The 16452-nt window shown below is 37.5% G+C and overlaps 1 protein-coding gene across 14 annotated transcripts in view; it reads right to left on the bottom strand.

The window, feature by feature from the left end:
- Positions 1 to 439: 439 nt before the first annotated feature.
- dnmt3bb.1 (DNA (cytosine-5-)-methyltransferase 3 beta, duplicate b.1) overlaps positions 440 to 16452 on the bottom strand; it is a 333238-nt gene continuing 317225 nt past the window's right edge. For 11 of the 14 annotated variants that reach the window (XM_069883973.1, XM_069883974.1, XM_069883976.1 and 8 more), the window contains 3 exons: positions 15515 to 15584; positions 12123 to 12241; positions 440 to 4362 (listed from right to left, as the gene is read on the bottom strand). In XM_069883973.1, coding sequence (XP_069740074.1) covers positions 4221 to 4362; positions 12123 to 12241; positions 15515 to 15584 — 331 coding nt within the window. In that variant the 3' untranslated portion in view covers positions 440 to 4220. Of the gene's footprint in view, positions 4363 to 12118; positions 12242 to 15514; positions 15585 to 16452 lie in introns of those variants that run through there. The other 3 variants (XM_069883982.1, XM_069883983.1, XM_069883985.1) reach the window with 3 other exon arrangements.

Here is a 16452-nt window from a genome sequence, read left to right as displayed (position 1 = left end):
TAGTCTCTTTTCCCCGATGGTAGCACAGTGAAGAGGGCATAGCCTGGGTGGTGGGGGTCTTTGAGGATAGAGTTGCTTTTTTAAGACACTGCCTTATGTAGATGTCCTCAATGGAATTAAATCTGGTGCCTGTGTTATCGCAGACCGAGTTAACAATCCTCTAGAATTTATTGTCCTAAGAGTTGATACCTCCATACCAGGCAGTGATGCAACCAGCCAGAATGCTCTCCACCATACACCTGTAGAAGTTTACAAGAGTCTTTGGTGACATACCAAACCTCCTCAGACACCTCACAAACTATAGCCGCTGGCGAGCCTTATTAGTGATTGCTGGGTATCCTACTAGTTATCAACAGATATGTACAATGGTAGAAGAAAGAGTGCAATTTACTGAAATTTTTAAATTACACTAATAAATCAATTAACATTGAGACAGGTGTAATAGAGGATAATCATTTATTGTAAACAGATAAGCAGTGCTACAACTTGTACCTCTGAGCTCGCACAAGGAACAGTTAAATTCTTTGTGCCATAGTAAAGTGAAAGTGATGAACATCAAAACAACATGTTCAAACACACATTTTCTAACAATGAAAACTGCTTACATATTTTAAGCAAAAACATGAGAAACTTTATAAAGTATAATAATTTTGAAGTGTTTTAATGCTGGTCATCATTGCATTTTTGCTAGCTGGCTCATTTGAAACAAATGATCAAATAGAAACAATTCCACATACAGTAGCTGCACCCATCACAATATATTGTAAACAGTGTTGATTTGAAAGTACAGAGGGATAAATACAAGTAGTTCCAATGGTGATCTCTGCCTGATAAATAGGATGAAACTCATTTTTTGAAACCGTGGGAAAATGCTATTGGACCTCAAAGGGAATAGTTCAAAACTGGTTTTAGAGTCAGGGAGTAATTTAGTGATGACAGTTTCTTCACAAGCCAACACTGTGAAATAAGTCTTGTGCAACCCACTTTCCAACTCAGTGATTAATTTTGTTAATTCCACAAAGAAGAAATTAAAGGTATGAAATTTTGTCTTCTGACCAATATTAACATTCTTAGTAAATGATGTTAAATAATAAGCTTCAACTGGGATTCACAATCTTTTAGTACAGATTAATCTGATAGGCTGGTTTGTAAGAAAACCATTATTAACATACATTTTTGTACATATTTATGAGAGATTATTCTCAGGTTGTAAACGATCAAAGCAACAGAATTAAATATAAACTCATAAGTTCAGGTTGTGGAAACCTTTCTTTGGCCACAATATTAACACTCTTCAGTTAAATGGGTAAATGCAATCCCTATAAAATCCCAAACATGATTTTTTTTTGTGCCCTCACTGAAAGAATATTCAAAAAAATTTAAATTGAGTTCCACGGAATGTTAATGGACACTGTTAAAGTCAATTAAAAAATCTCTATTTAAATAAGCAGGTCTAAACACATTTACTTCAGTGAGGTTGGGAATTGAATGTTTAAAATTTTTTCTGCATGGTCAAGGACTATTTTGTTATAGGGAATCCCAGTTCAGGACATTTATGTCCTCTCTGAGTATACATTACATAATGTACTTCACAAATGAGTTGCTGCACAGCAAACAGAATCTAGAATTCTACCTGATTTTTCTCTCCCTAACTCACAGGTCTTCTGGTTCACCATGTCATACACCAATTTGAGCTATGATAAATTACCAGACAGTTAAAGCTGTGCTGTGATAATATTTGCATCCTTCTTTATTTTAGTGTAGCACTGGTACCATGAATTAGCTTCTTACTTATTTGCATTTAGTTCAATGTTGCCCTTTATTGTTAATAAAGATCACCAATGATATAATTCAAGGCAGAAATCCCAGTGCATTATTATTCACAATAGAATTGTAATTATTTTCTAGCAGAAAAGGATTATCACCTTGGGCTCTTTTTAAAATATATAAACACTCCAGTATTTGAATGAAAAAAAAACACCTGAAATCAAAGTCAGTTTTCTCCCCCTCCCTTTCCTTTCTTAATTGTGGTCCTAAATTGGGCTGCCCAAATTAGGCAAACATGAATGGTGGCAGACGACTTGAGCATGAAAAAAATGTTAGCATTAAATCTTAGCTATATCCTGTCTGCTTTTTCCAGCAAAATTTCCATCACTAACAGAAGACTCATGCAGCTTCCTTGTGAAATAGTCCAATTCCATAACCACCAAGGAGGCTCACTGTTGTTAGATCCCCTGAAAATTTGGAGTTATTTGAGTATACATGATTTCTGTTAGAGACTGTGATAAAAACATTTTTTTTAAACTCCAACTAAATTCAGTTACTTTTTAAACACTAAACTAGTTCTAAACCAAAGATTAAGTTCAGTTTAAATTCTATTTAGAACCCTTGGTTCTTGTGGTTGTCAAAATGAGCAGCGAATTGCAGTGGTTCTAAATTACTAACTGGAATAAATTATATTAAATTTCTGTTTCAGTTTCATGTTAATGCAAAGTTTTATCTGATACAAACTTTAGGTTGAGTCAACTTGAAATATTAAACATGTTGATATTTCTTTGTTAAGGCAGCCCTTCATTACAGCTGGTAAGTTTGATAGAACTGGTGGCAAGATGTGTTAGGACACACAACAGAAAGCAAGTCATGGCTAGAGAGAAACTATAGTAAATTTCAAGTCTTATGGATAGAGGTAAAGGAATAAAAAAAAATTATAAGTGATGCAAACATTGAACTGACAAAGTTAGGACTGACAACTTGTTGAAACAGAGGAAAGAGATTCTTTTGCTGAAGAATCTTCTGTTTTGATCATGGTCCCTGATTCGCAGATTGAGAAGTGACTAGATTTACACTACAAATTTATAAAAATAAGAAATAATCTCTTGATTTGAAAGTAAGATCCTAATATCATTATAACATCTTGCTAAAATATTCCAAATTAGCATGCCCTTACAGTTTTTTGATTACTGATGTGAGATATTAAAAATGACAAGAGGCACATTAAGATGACAAGATGCCATGTTGTATCATCCTGACACCCTGGTGGTTGGAAGATTTTAAGAGAAGCCAGAAATGTTGCAAAATTGAGGTGCTGAGAAAAAAAAAACTGGAAACTTAAAACATTGCCTTTGCAGCTGCAATATCTTGCCCTTGGGAGCAAGTCCCTTAATCAACTCTGTTAGAAAGATGGAGAATCTTAAGAAAATGTAGTTCAAAATATAAAATGTAACTTATTTTGAGACTAAAATTGTATTGTCTTGAATTAAAAACTCTAAGTATAATCTTGACATAATGTTATTATAATTACAGCCTTGTATTTTCAGTTGAAAACTTTAAAAATATTAATTATGGAGCACCAATGAGAATATCACTTTAGCAACAAATTTGACTGTAATTTGGAGAGTGAACATGATTACAAGGATGGTGACAGTACAGCTTCACCAGGTCACCCTCCTAATGCTGTTTATAGAACTTGTCTTGATTTAAACTTAAATGGTTTTCCATCTTAATATTTTTTTTCTCATTTACACTTCTGCATCCCTTGCCAAAATACAAAACATAAACAAACAATGTATCATGATTATTCACCAACTACACATACAACAGGATACAGAAAGAAATAAAAACTTTGCTGAAAAGCATGTTAAAATATATTGGAATACTGTTTAAACAAGTCAACAACTTCAACATTTTTGAACAATGATTTTAATTCTACTACATTTAGCTTTATTTACCAGGTTCATGACATAATCTATCTACCAAAACTCCAACTACTGATATGTATAACAATAAAATACCATGTAAGAAGTTTAGAAAAGAGGTTGAAAATCTAAAAGGTGGACAATAGCACCATTTAAGAGTTAAAAGCCCTTAAATCCCATAAAAAAAGACCAACTACAAAGTACAGTAGAAAACTGTGAAGTTTAATCCTCACACTACTATAAGAAAACTACTACTAAAAGTAGGAATTCTATTTTCTTCCCATATAAAAGATGAGATTACAAAAGCTAAAACTATAGTAGGCATGCTTACTACCTACCCTGTCCTGAGTTGTGACTGTGAATAATGGCCACAGTATTATAAATGTACAGCATGCAACCTTCAAAATAATGCCAATCAAATATTTTGTGTCACAGTATAGTTAAAACCAGTCTGGATTTGTCTTACTACCTATTAGTTTTGAAGAAAAGCTCCTTAAGTTTCTTAAAGGCATATGTTATACTGTGTTATTCACAAGCAAAATAATCCTTCAGTGGTGCAAATAGGTGGCGAATGACAGGCACACTCCATGACCTTCCAAGAAGCTTTTGCCGGGCCCCTCTTCCCATGTTTGACACATCTGTATAATGCACTGGAAAGCCAAAGATCCTGCAGAAAGGGAAAGATGCAGCATAAAGCTTTTTTTGCATGAAATTACAATAAAATATAAAGGACTCATGTTTTCAGGTTGGATTTTTTGATAAAACACAGTGTAAGAGAAGGCATTCAGATAGGCCACACACTAATTAATTATTATCTATTCAGTATAATTAGTATAAGCCCCTGATATCATGCCTGTGTGGAAGAACATTTCAAAATATTGTTTACTCTGCACAAAATCGTTCCGTCTATCTCGATCTGCCCATAGTTTAGGCACAACATAAATCTAATAAATAAAGTACTGTATTTGGGTTAAGGAGGGGGAAAGGCTATCCGGGCAAACTAGAAGTGGGCTGATCTTCAGGGTACTTCAAAAATATACAGAACAAAGATAAAATCTACACAAGCTTCAGATGGACAAGGAATAATTCTGTTTCAGATGAGTCCGACCTGAAATTATAGGTGAATTTAAATAGATTTTAAATGACCTTGGGTAGAGATGAGCATCTGTAAATCACAGTATTGTAACTTTGGCATAAAGTTAAAAAAAAAACACCGAAATGCTGGAGGAACTCAGCTGATCTTTTCAGCATCTCTAGGAGACAAACATATATTGCCAACATTTCATTCTTCCAAGAAAAAAATCAGAAAAGGCAGAAGCAGGATATATCAGAAAGTCTTAGAATTCAAACAATGGGGGAGGAATCCAGACCAACAAAAGGTGTTAATTGGATATAATAAGGGGCTAGGTAGAATTTATCATGTCTGTGCTAAAGGAGACAGGGAATGGAGAGTCGACGGTGGAAACGGGGTGGGGTGGTTTAACAAAAGCCAGATAAGTCAATATTAATACCATCCGGTTATGGGTGGTCTCAGTCTGGCAGTACACGAGACCATGCTCAGACATGTCGGCAAGGGAAAGGGATGGGGAATTGAAATGGGTCATCTCCCAGTAGCCACAATCACAGCATCTGCAGCCTATCATATTTCACAAACTTTGGCATATAAACCGAGAAAACAAAGGAATAAATGTCTGGCATGGTAACTACTAATCACCACAAACAAACAGAAGAAATGGGCAACAAAACCTGTCAAAATTCAAAGCTTTCATATTTTCACCTTAAGTTCCTAGAGATAAAAGGCTTCCCAGAGGTTAACATGTAAATCAAAGTAAACAATAACATTTTATCAGGTTAGTACAACTATGAGGGAAGTGGAATTCAGAGAGATTGGATATCTAAAATAAAACAGAAAATGCTAGAAATAGCAGGTCATGCTGCATCTGTGGGAAGAGAAACAGAATTAATATTTCAGAACAAAGACGCTTTGTCAGCACTATCAGGAAAGTACCATGCAAGTTGATGGTATAGTTAAGAAGGCCTGGGATACAGGGCTTCATTAGTTGGGAGACTACATTTGGAGTATTGTGTTCAGTTCTGGGCACCTCATTAGAGGAAAGATGTGGAAGCTAGAGAGAAGGTGCAGAGGAGATTTATCAGGATGTTGCCTGGATTGGAAAGTAAGTCATATGAGGCAAGGTTGGCAGAGCTAGGACTTTTCTCTTTGGAAGAAGGATGAGAGGTGACTTCATAGAAGTCTACAAGATTTTGAGAGGCATAGATAAGGTGGACAGCCAGCGCCTTTTTCCCAGGGCAGGAATAGCAAACACCAGAAGATGGATGTCTGTACAAAGTGAAGGGAGGAAAGTTTAGGGGAGACATCAGGAGTAAGTTTTTAATTAGGAGAAGACCTGATTAATGTTTTTACAATATATATGAAGAAATTGCCATTTGTAAGCATGTACAAAATGGGTACATCAAAGGAAAACTGTTAAAAAAAAATTAAAATAATCTTTTTACACAAAGAGTAGATGGAATATGGCTTGAAGATAAGGAAACTATTAAATAGATAGGGTATGATGGAACAAGTAATTAGATTGGATAGAAGTGCATGTGATGCAGAGAATTTACGGCATAGAAATGCTAGAATGAATAACTCATTTCTGTGCTATAGAATCTATAAGATATACATTAGATTCATAAATTATTTCTTCACAGTTCCACTGTCCCCATGCTAACAGAGCTGCTGCCACACAAGTCCAGTGACCCAGGTTCGATCCTGATATCAGGTTCTGTCTGTGACCGTGCATTTTTCTCTGAATACCTCCCACATCCCATATATATATATGCTGATGGATTAATTGACTACTGTAAATTGCTCCCAGTGTAGGTGAATGAACAGAAATTTAGAGGGAATTGATGGACATGTGAAACAAGATGTTGGAGAGTCAATAAGATTGACAGGAAATCTCAGAGTCAGCAGAAATCTGATAGGCTGAATGGTTGCCTTTTATATTGTATGAAAATATGATATGATCATGTGACTACTCAGTTCAGGGATTACAGTTGTGATTTGATTGATCAGTTTTCTCCTGATTGTGATACATTTACATTTAGTTGGTTAACAGGTAAGACCTATTTTTTCCTGCTGATACATGTTGGCATTTGCTGATGCTGTCCCATTTAGCTCAAAAGAATATAGGCCTTGGAAGAGGTATCCATGATGTACATTTAATAAAAGCATTATGTCTTTTCCATAGGCAAGGGATCCAACAATTGTTTTTATTAAACCTATGAACAAAATAGGTTGTTCTGAATATAGCTGATGTCAGGTCAGTGGGATTCAGGAAAGTTCACATGGAGCCACCTTGGAATATCAAGCACATATTTTCTGCTTGCCAGTCTGCTGTGAAGAAATTCTATGGCTAAGCACTGCTGAGTTTTGACTTACATATTTCAGTTGAAAGATTGTTTCTGCACTATTTCTATAGTATAATAATGTGACACATTGAATATCACAAGGTACAATGTGATGGAGGTACAGCAGACATAAAAACAACATCAAGTGAAATTATATTTCCTGGTTAAACCGCAAAAGTCATAAAATAACAACCAGAGTTACAAATATGAACATAATACATCTTCGCCTAACCATCATACACTAGATTATTATAAATGAGAATGTAAATAAATCACCCTGCCACATATACTGTCAAAGACCACCGAGCACAGGCTCTGTTCTTGCTGTGGCCATTGGGAAAGAGGTGTAGGTGCGTTAAGACTCGCACCATCAGGTTCAGGAACAGCTGCTACCCATCCATCATCAGACTCCTCAAGGACAAAGACAATCAGAGACGTTTAAGGACTCTTACTTGTGTACGTTATTGGTTGATTTTCTTTTTCTTTTCTCGGGATTGCAAAGTCAGTTTCTTTACATTCATTATCTGTTTACAGTTCTTTATTTATGATGTGTACAGTTTATTTTTTGCACTACCAATTAGGGGTAATTCTGTCTCACCCACAGGAAAAAAGAATCTCAAGGGTTGTATGTGATGTCATGTATGTACTTTGTCAATAAATCTAAAACACATGAAGCAGGTTTAGATAGCCAGGCTTAAATACAAACATCATCCACTGGTCCAGACTTTCCAATATCACTCCCACGGTTATTTTCCTTTCATCTAAATTTACACAACTTTTGTTCTGCAGGAAATGAATGCCACCTGGCATTCCTCATAGAAAGCTACATGACAAGCCTCACAAATAGCAATGACACCTTTCAACTGTGAGGAATCTGCTCCATATAATAGATATTCTGGTACATAATCAGCAATATATTAGGATATTATTGCTCAATTTTACGAACAACATAAATCCAGTTGCAAAGGATGAATCAAAACACTTCTAAAAACATTTCAACCAAGAAAATATTTCCCTTATGGGTTACACTTGTGGTACCAAGTGCTGTTTATTTAGAAGTGAAATGATTATCATGAAACGTTTCACTAAAATGATCACAGAAATTACTGCAGTAGATAATTCGTTTTATTACTCCTGTCTATCCTTATCCCACTTCCCTGGGCTTTCCTTGTATACTCTTAAATTAATTTGACAGACTTAACTTTGGGTTTTAATGAATACGAGTTCTTTTAGTCGACAAGACCCAGAAATAATGAGAAAATACTGCAAATACAAAAAAATGGTCAGGAACTATCCTTGGAGACAGAAAAATGCAGTAGTCACCTCTGACAAGAGTCTTGACAACTAGCACTCATTCCTATCATACCCTATTAACTTGTGCACAAGGAGAGCAGTGCAGGCCCTGTCATGGAACTGCTCTGAAGAATTCCACACAGAAGGTGACTTTTATGAACATTTTCTCCAAAGGGGATTGTATATGTTACCAAATACCTTTAGCATAGAAAAATCACTAGTTATGATCAAAGTTGAAGTATGCGGAGTTAATAATAATTAAACTACCATAATTCAGCATCTACCGGGCATTTTTTGATCAGTGTCTGATTTCTTATGTGCATAAATAAAATGTCAATCGAAACTAGAGGTAAAGTTTATCTTAAATTTCTTTCTGTAAGCGGCTTCTCTTTCTGTTAGTAAGGCACCTTCAAAGCAATGTTTCTACTTCTTATGTTCCATGACAAAGTTAGCTAAGATATTAAAATTATTAATTCTGTATATTCTTCCATTGAGTTCCTTAAGGCATTTTAACCCTTAATGCACCAAAAGTACACTAAGGACACAGGCACTTACCCCAGTCCCGACTATCCCCATTCCTGCGTTCACAATGACTTTCTCACCAGTTCTCACACCAACCTCAGCCTTCACAAGGCTGATACCTTTGGTACCTCTGCTGCTAGTTCCCACTGCCTTATCACCTCACCACTACTCCTTACCCTTCTCTATCCTCTCTCACTCTCCCTACTTACCACATTTACTCTTTTAAGTTCCTCTACCTCTTAGACCCTCTCATCTCCCTCCAACTCCCTTCGCTAACCATCCACCTCCCCAACCCTTCACATCTCCATTTGGACCTCCCCAACTTCCATCTCTCCCCTCTGACCTACCCTACCTTCCATCTCCACACCCTGATTTCCACAATCTCCTGATGCACCTACCCAACATCCTCTACCCCACTGATTCCCACTCTGACCCCTGCCTGGTCTTTAATGTCCCCTCCGACCTTCCCCTCTCAGAGACAGAACATTCCGTACTCGATAGAGGTTTCACCTTTGTCACTTTGTGCCCAAACCTCAATGAGTTCTGTGCCACAATGCCAAATTCTTCTTACGCCAACTCTGTACACATTTCTTCCATTAAGATTCTCCACCCCCTCCTGAAGACCCCTTCTTGCGCTTTAACCTTCTTCCTCCTTTTGGACATCTCGTCTTGGCCAGCTGCCCACTCTGGATCTTCATATTTCCAACAGCCACAGAGACATCGACCATCTCCACTTCACCATTTGCCTCACTTGTTTTAACTCATCCCCTTGGAACGGACTGTCCTCCACTATCTCTGCACCAATCCCAACCTTGCCATAGCCAGTCAACAGCTCTTCTTACCCCTTCAACAGATTCCATTAAGCCACAATCTCATGCACTATCTCTAACCTCATCACTTCTGTTCTTCTCCCTTCCACCACCTCCATCCTCATTCTTTCCCAACCCTGCATTGCGCAGTTTTTCCTCCTACCCAAGATCTGCAAACCCAATTGTCTGGGTAAACCCATTGTTTTTGCGTGTTCCTGCCACCACTACCACCCTCCCATTCCAGTCCCTCTCTCCCTCCCTACCTATATGCACAATACCACATATGCCCGCCATTCAACAACTTCCAATACTCTGAAATGAAGTCTCATTTTCACAATGGATGCCCAATCTCTATTCAGCTCCATTCCCCCAAACTAAAGATCTTGAAGCTCTTTATTTCTTTCTTAACCACAAACCCAAACATTCCCCCTCCAGCACCACCCTCTTCCACCTTGTCCTCCCCTTCAATAACCTCCTTTGACATCCCACTTTCTCTATGTCAAAAGGGTAGCCATGGGTACGCGCATGGCCCCCAGCTAAGACAGTCATTTGGAAGCTCTGTGGAGCAATCCATGATACAAGCATACACAGGCAAGGCTCAACTCTTTCTCTGCTACACTGATTATTACATTGGTGCTAACATATGCTCTCATGATGAGCTTGTCAACTTTATCCACTTTGCTGCCAACTTTCACCCCGACGTCAAATTAACAGTCCATCTCTGGCAACACTCCCCTTTCTTGATCTCTCAATTTCCATCTCAGCAGACAAACATTCTACAAATATTTTCTACAAACCAACCAACTCCCACAATTACCTCAACTACACTTTTCATACTGTCCCCTGTAAGGATTCTATTCCTTTCTCTCAATTCCTCCATCTGTTGCATCTGCTCCCAGGATGAAGTCTTCCATTCCAGATCATCTGAGACGACCTCCATCTTCAAGATCATGGCTTCCCCTTTATCACAATCAACTCTGCCCTTACCCACATCTCCTCCATTTCCTGCACATGTGCCCTGAGCCCCTCTGCCTCTATACACCCCATACCTACCACCCCATCACTCTCCACATCCAACATATTATCCTCCACAATTTCTTTCACCTGTAATGTCATCCCACCACCAGACACATCTTCTCTCCTCCCCTTTCCCTCTGAGATTTCGTCATTCCTTCCCACAAATTGCCTCTTTGGTACCTACCCCTATGACTGCAGGAAGTGCTACACTTGCGCCAACATCTCCTCCCTCACCACAATTCAGGGCCCCAAATAGTCCTTCCAAATGAATCAATAATTCACTTCTGAATCTGGATCTCTAGATGCAGACTGAGAGATTCTTTTGTTGAGCACCTTCGTTTCGTCCGCAGCAATGACGGGGATATCCTAGTGGCTGGCACGTCTGACCACGGCCTCATGCAGTGCCAAACCAAAGGCAGCCACAAACTGGAGGAACAACACCTAATATTCCATCTTGGCACTCTCCAAACAGATGGCATTAACCAACCTCTGGTTTCCGTAGACCACTCTCCACGCTCCCTCTCTTCTCCATCCCACTGTCTCCTTTCCTTCAGAGCGCCTCCCACTTCCATCTCCTATCCCCTTCCTTATCACTTCTTAGCTTTTTTCTCTGGTGACCACCCACCCATATCAACATGACCTCTAACCTCCCCTCCCCCACCTATTTTATTCATGCGCCTGCCTGCTTTTCACTGATATCTTGATGAAGGGCTCAGGCCCAAAACATTAGTTATATATCTTTATCTTTGCTACATAAAGAACGATGCATGACTTGCTGAGTTTCTCCAGCATTTTTGTGTCAATATTATTTTGGGACTCTTTTACCCAATTTGATAGGTTTTGATGAAGGTGAATTGAAGTCTAATTTTTAGGAGAAAGTATCAGATTACTTAACATTAGTTTCATTTAAATAATTTTGTGTAAAAAAAAATTACAGTCAACTTCAAACCAGTTAAATATACACTTTGTAACTTGAATATTTTTTTTGTGCTTAAATTACACACTTTTTCTAATTGCAAATTTCTAAGGCAACTTGGATATCAAAACATTTTCAGAAAACGAATGCAATCAACAGCGCATTATAATATTCCATTATTACTGACTTTCCTTTCGTATGAATTAATTTACAGTTATCCATATCTGATTGGACATTCTGTGTCAAATCATGAGAATCTGGGTTCAACTATGTAATTTTCCTCATGGCACATTCTTGATTCAAACTATGTGGCCAATCAGTGAAAGGAGGTCAGATATTAGGCTCAAGGAGGAACTGAGAATAAGTTCAATGAATCTGAAATGGGGAGGAAAAAATGAAAAAATTAAAATGGGAGTGAAAGGGGCATTTAAAATAAATGCTGGCAAGGCTCACCTTTCTAGTTCTGTGCACCACAGAATGTCCTCCTTCCCATTCATGATAACTGGGAAATGCTGATCCTTGCCCTGCTTGATTGAGTTCGACCTTGTGGTTATGGTCCTAACTTTGCTAAACTGAAGAACATTATTATAAAAAAAAAGTCAGGTTTCATCTCATGAGGTATCCAATAAAATTTCAGTTTACACACAGTGCAAATAAATGATCACTTCAATTTCACAACAGAATAAGCTTTTCATGTATATTCACAATTCTCATGCGTTTAAGATAAGGTTCAGTTCTCTGACTGCTGCTCTCCCTGCAAGATTATATTTGAGTAAGATGTGATGAAATTGAATTTCCTTTCAAGAATAGCTGCACTGGAGTTGTCAAACATTTGAAGTGGGTATAGTTTATTTAGATTACTGATATTGCATTGTAATTTTATTATTTTATTCTTAATTTTTTTAATGTAATCCTATATGTTATTCATGTTATAAAATCTTAAATAAAGTTTAAAATAAAACATTTGAAGTGAAGTCTTTGAACAGAAGTTCAAACTCCACCTTATCCTTGCTAAAAATGAAAATTCTCAACACCAAAGCTATTTTATTTAGGAACCATAAAGTTAACTTTCAAATACATTTGAAAAACCATGGAACAAGAAAAACAATTGACCAATTTTATTCTCAAATTATTTATTTAATTTCAATTTGAAGCTGCAAAGTTACAAATTTTCCCTCAGGTGCAATTCTGGCAATGACACTGGGATTAGACCGCACTCACTGGGTCGGGGGAGTGTACTTAATTTACACTCTGCCCAGGCAGATACAAGCATCACTTTGTGTTGCATCTCTCTTGAAATTCACAATGCTGGAGTTTCAACCACACAGCTCACAATTTGGGAACCACAGTTAGTGTAGTGGTCAGTGCAACGCTGTTACAGTGCCAGCGAACAGGATCAGGGTTCGAATCCAATGTTGTCTGTAATTGGTTTCTACATTCTCCGGGTCTGCATGAGTTTCCCCACCAAAATATACCGGACATTGTAGGTCAGTTGGGTGTAATTGGGCAGCATGGACTCGTGGGCCGAAATGGCCTGTTACTGTCCTGTAAGTCTAAAAAATTGTATGGCTGAAGGTCTGGAATCTGTTTCTTGGTTGGGTAGTATTGCCTGGCCTTCCTGCCCAATTTCAGCCAATATTCAACTGCTTTCCTAAGTCTAGTGGCTGATCTAGAAATGTAAGACGTCATTTTTTTCAGGTTTAGGCTTCTTGCACCATTAGGCTGGGATTCCTACTAACCACCATGACCATATTTGACACTGTAGTTTACATTATGATTTCTCAGCAGCTTCTAAGCCACAGTGTTTTGGACTCCAAAAGCTGATAGGATCATCTTAACTGAAAAATTCAAAATAAAGACTGACCGATTTTTATTATGAAAGAATATTAAAGAAAATAAAATTAAGCAAGTAAGCAGATTTAATATTTAGATTAACCAATTTCAAATAGCAAGATAGAACACGCTCAAGTAATCATCTCCTCCGAGTCCATATTATCAATATCTCACCGATATTTGAATGAACTGTACTTTAATGCAAAATAAAGAATGTTTCAAAAACCTATGAAGCAAAGGGGATGCGAATGTTATCTAGACCAGAATACAGTAAAAAGATATTCTCAGAAATATGACAAATAATGTAGTTGTTGTCTGATCTTGGTAGCTGCAGCTCATGTCCTCAGTAATAGGCTAAAAGGGGACAGGTATAGAGTGTAAATCCTGGCATGCTATCCCACCTTATCCTCCAGGCAGCTATATTGTTCTGGAGCTGAAGCCTATCCTCACTCTCTACAACACAACCTATCTTCATGTCAATTGAGAAATTATTTTTGCCTTTTGTCCTTTGCCTTTACGGCAGGCAAAAGTTGAAGTATATCATATATATAATATTTTTGGTATTTATACACAGCAATATAAGGATCCTTTGAAATTACCAATCATACATCCTACACTCATGTCCAGATTGTTAATCCACATAACAAATGGCAAGAGCTCAGCACCATTACCCAATTGTGAAACAATATACGTGTCCCCTTTTAGCCTATTACTGAGGACATGAGCTGCAGCTCCCAAGATCAGACAACAACTACATTATTTGTCATATTTCTGAGAATATCTTTTTACTGTATTCTGGTCTGGATAACATTCGCATCCTCTTTGCTTCATAGGTTTTTGAAACATTCTTTATTTTGCATTAAAGTACATCATCCTCTGCCTTATTATCAACAAGCCATTTTTGGATCCAATTTGCCAAATATTCTGGGTTCCCTGGACTTTAACTTTTTGGACTCATCTCCCTTCTCAGACATTAAGTCTATGGAGACTATATCAACGACAATGCCCTTGTCCACACATTTAATTACCTCCTTTAATAAAATGTAATTGGATTTGTTTTACAGGTCCTCTTCTTATCCTGATTAAACCCTGCCCTATTGAAGTGCAGATCAATCCTCAGAATTTGTTTCCAATAATTTCCCCATCAGTGATGTTAGATGCACCATCCTGGCTTATCCCAACTCCCTTCTTGAATAAAAGTTACAAAATTCATTGTCCTCCAACCATCTGGCACTTCTGTGGCGAGAAGAGATTTGAAAATTTCCACTGGACCAGCAATCTCCTTCCTTGCCTCCTGTTGTGATTTCAAACTGGTGATTTAATTTGAGATAACTAATGCCTCCACCTTTACGATTTTCCTCTACAGCAAGAAATTTGTTGCAGTGGAGATGCACTAAGAAAGATTGAGAAAACAGCTAAGAAATCACTGCACATGGTCTTTATGAATTTGACAGAAGGCTTTGATTCCATCAATCAATAGTGTCTTATATGATGTCCTTTGAAAACATAGCTATTCATAGAAATACATTGTCGGAACAAAAACAGAATACTGGAAGAACTCAATGAGTCAAGAAACAACAGTAGAAGCAAACGGTGCAGGTCATTGTTTCGGCTTGAGACCCCATGCAAGATTGCTAGCATACAGCAATACATAATGGGGATGGAATTGAATCTGGTAGATGCTTGATGGAACCAGGTGAGGAGCAGAGGAATGGAAGATAGAACCAGTTGAAGAATACTTCATAGATCCAAATCTCGTATTCACAAAATCTTTGGAATTTCATATCTTGTTACTTGAATTAAAAAATGACCAATGTGAATTACCCCAGTGCCTTCAGGAGAGGGGGAATATAGGCAAGCTATGAATTTAGTTATATGTACTCATATACATTTCAGCTTCTGAGAGAGAGAGAGAGAGAGAGGTCCTTGAAATGAAAATTGCCCAAGATATTAGAAAGATCTAGTAAAGGTATTTAACATTTGATGATGAAGTCATGTTGTACATGTCTTACCTTTGCTATCCTACCATGCTCAAGGCAGTCCTGGAGTTCCAGTTTATCTGCTGAAGAAGCAACCAGGGGCCTGAGAATGTGGAAAATCTGACTTCAGTGCCAAATATTCCATGCATTTTCTCTATTATACATTTTCTAGTAATACAGAGCATTTTTTTGTTGTAGCAGAGAACTAATTACTGGCTTAATGGAATAATTTATTACTGCTGGCTAATCAAAGTACAACATTCTTCCTTATGGAGAACTGCAACTAAAGTACTCAAAAATGATTTTTTAGTAACATCACATGAAAAAAATAAATCAATAATAAAATCAAAAGGCAGGACAGACTGACAGTGAATTTTAATATTTACACAGTACATTTTACAATCTCTTCCTATCACAAAGAACTTCACTGCTATGAAGAGCGAAACAGACATCTGAAGTATAGACACTGGTGTCAAAATATAGCAAACTATTTTCACATTCCAAGCTCTGGAAAATAACACTCTGATACAAGAAGAACCCCCATTTTGTCACTGAAAAAATGCCATTAGATCTCTGGTTTAAAGGAACAACTTTTTATTCTAAGCCTGTGCCCTCTGGCCCTGAACACTGTAAAAATACAACCAGTTCATTACCTGATTACAATCTCCACTAACCAACACAAGCAAATGTTAAGTGTCCATTCTTGATAAAAGTAAGGTCTTAGCATAGTCAGAATCTGTTTGATTCATCCTGTTGTGCAACATCTTTGAAAGGGCTATCAGTTGCACCTTTCCCATAGGCCTGCTGAATTCTCCTGACTTTACAATAATTAGGCAATGCACTAGGACTTTTCTTTTTGGAGTGATGGAGGATGAGAAGCAACTTAGAGGTGTATAAGAATATGAGGGGCAGTAAGAGGGTGGACCACCACCACAGTTTTTCCCAGGGTGGCAATGGCCAATACCAGAAGA

This window comes from Narcine bancroftii, chromosome 6 (assembly GCF_036971445.1).
Source record: "Narcine bancroftii isolate sNarBan1 chromosome 6, sNarBan1.hap1, whole genome shotgun sequence".
In the NCBI taxonomy this organism is placed as follows: domain Eukaryota; kingdom Metazoa; phylum Chordata; class Chondrichthyes; order Torpediniformes; family Narcinidae; genus Narcine; species Narcine bancroftii.
Note: the sequence above shows the minus strand (reverse complement) of the source record. Positions and strands in the feature narration are given on the sequence as shown.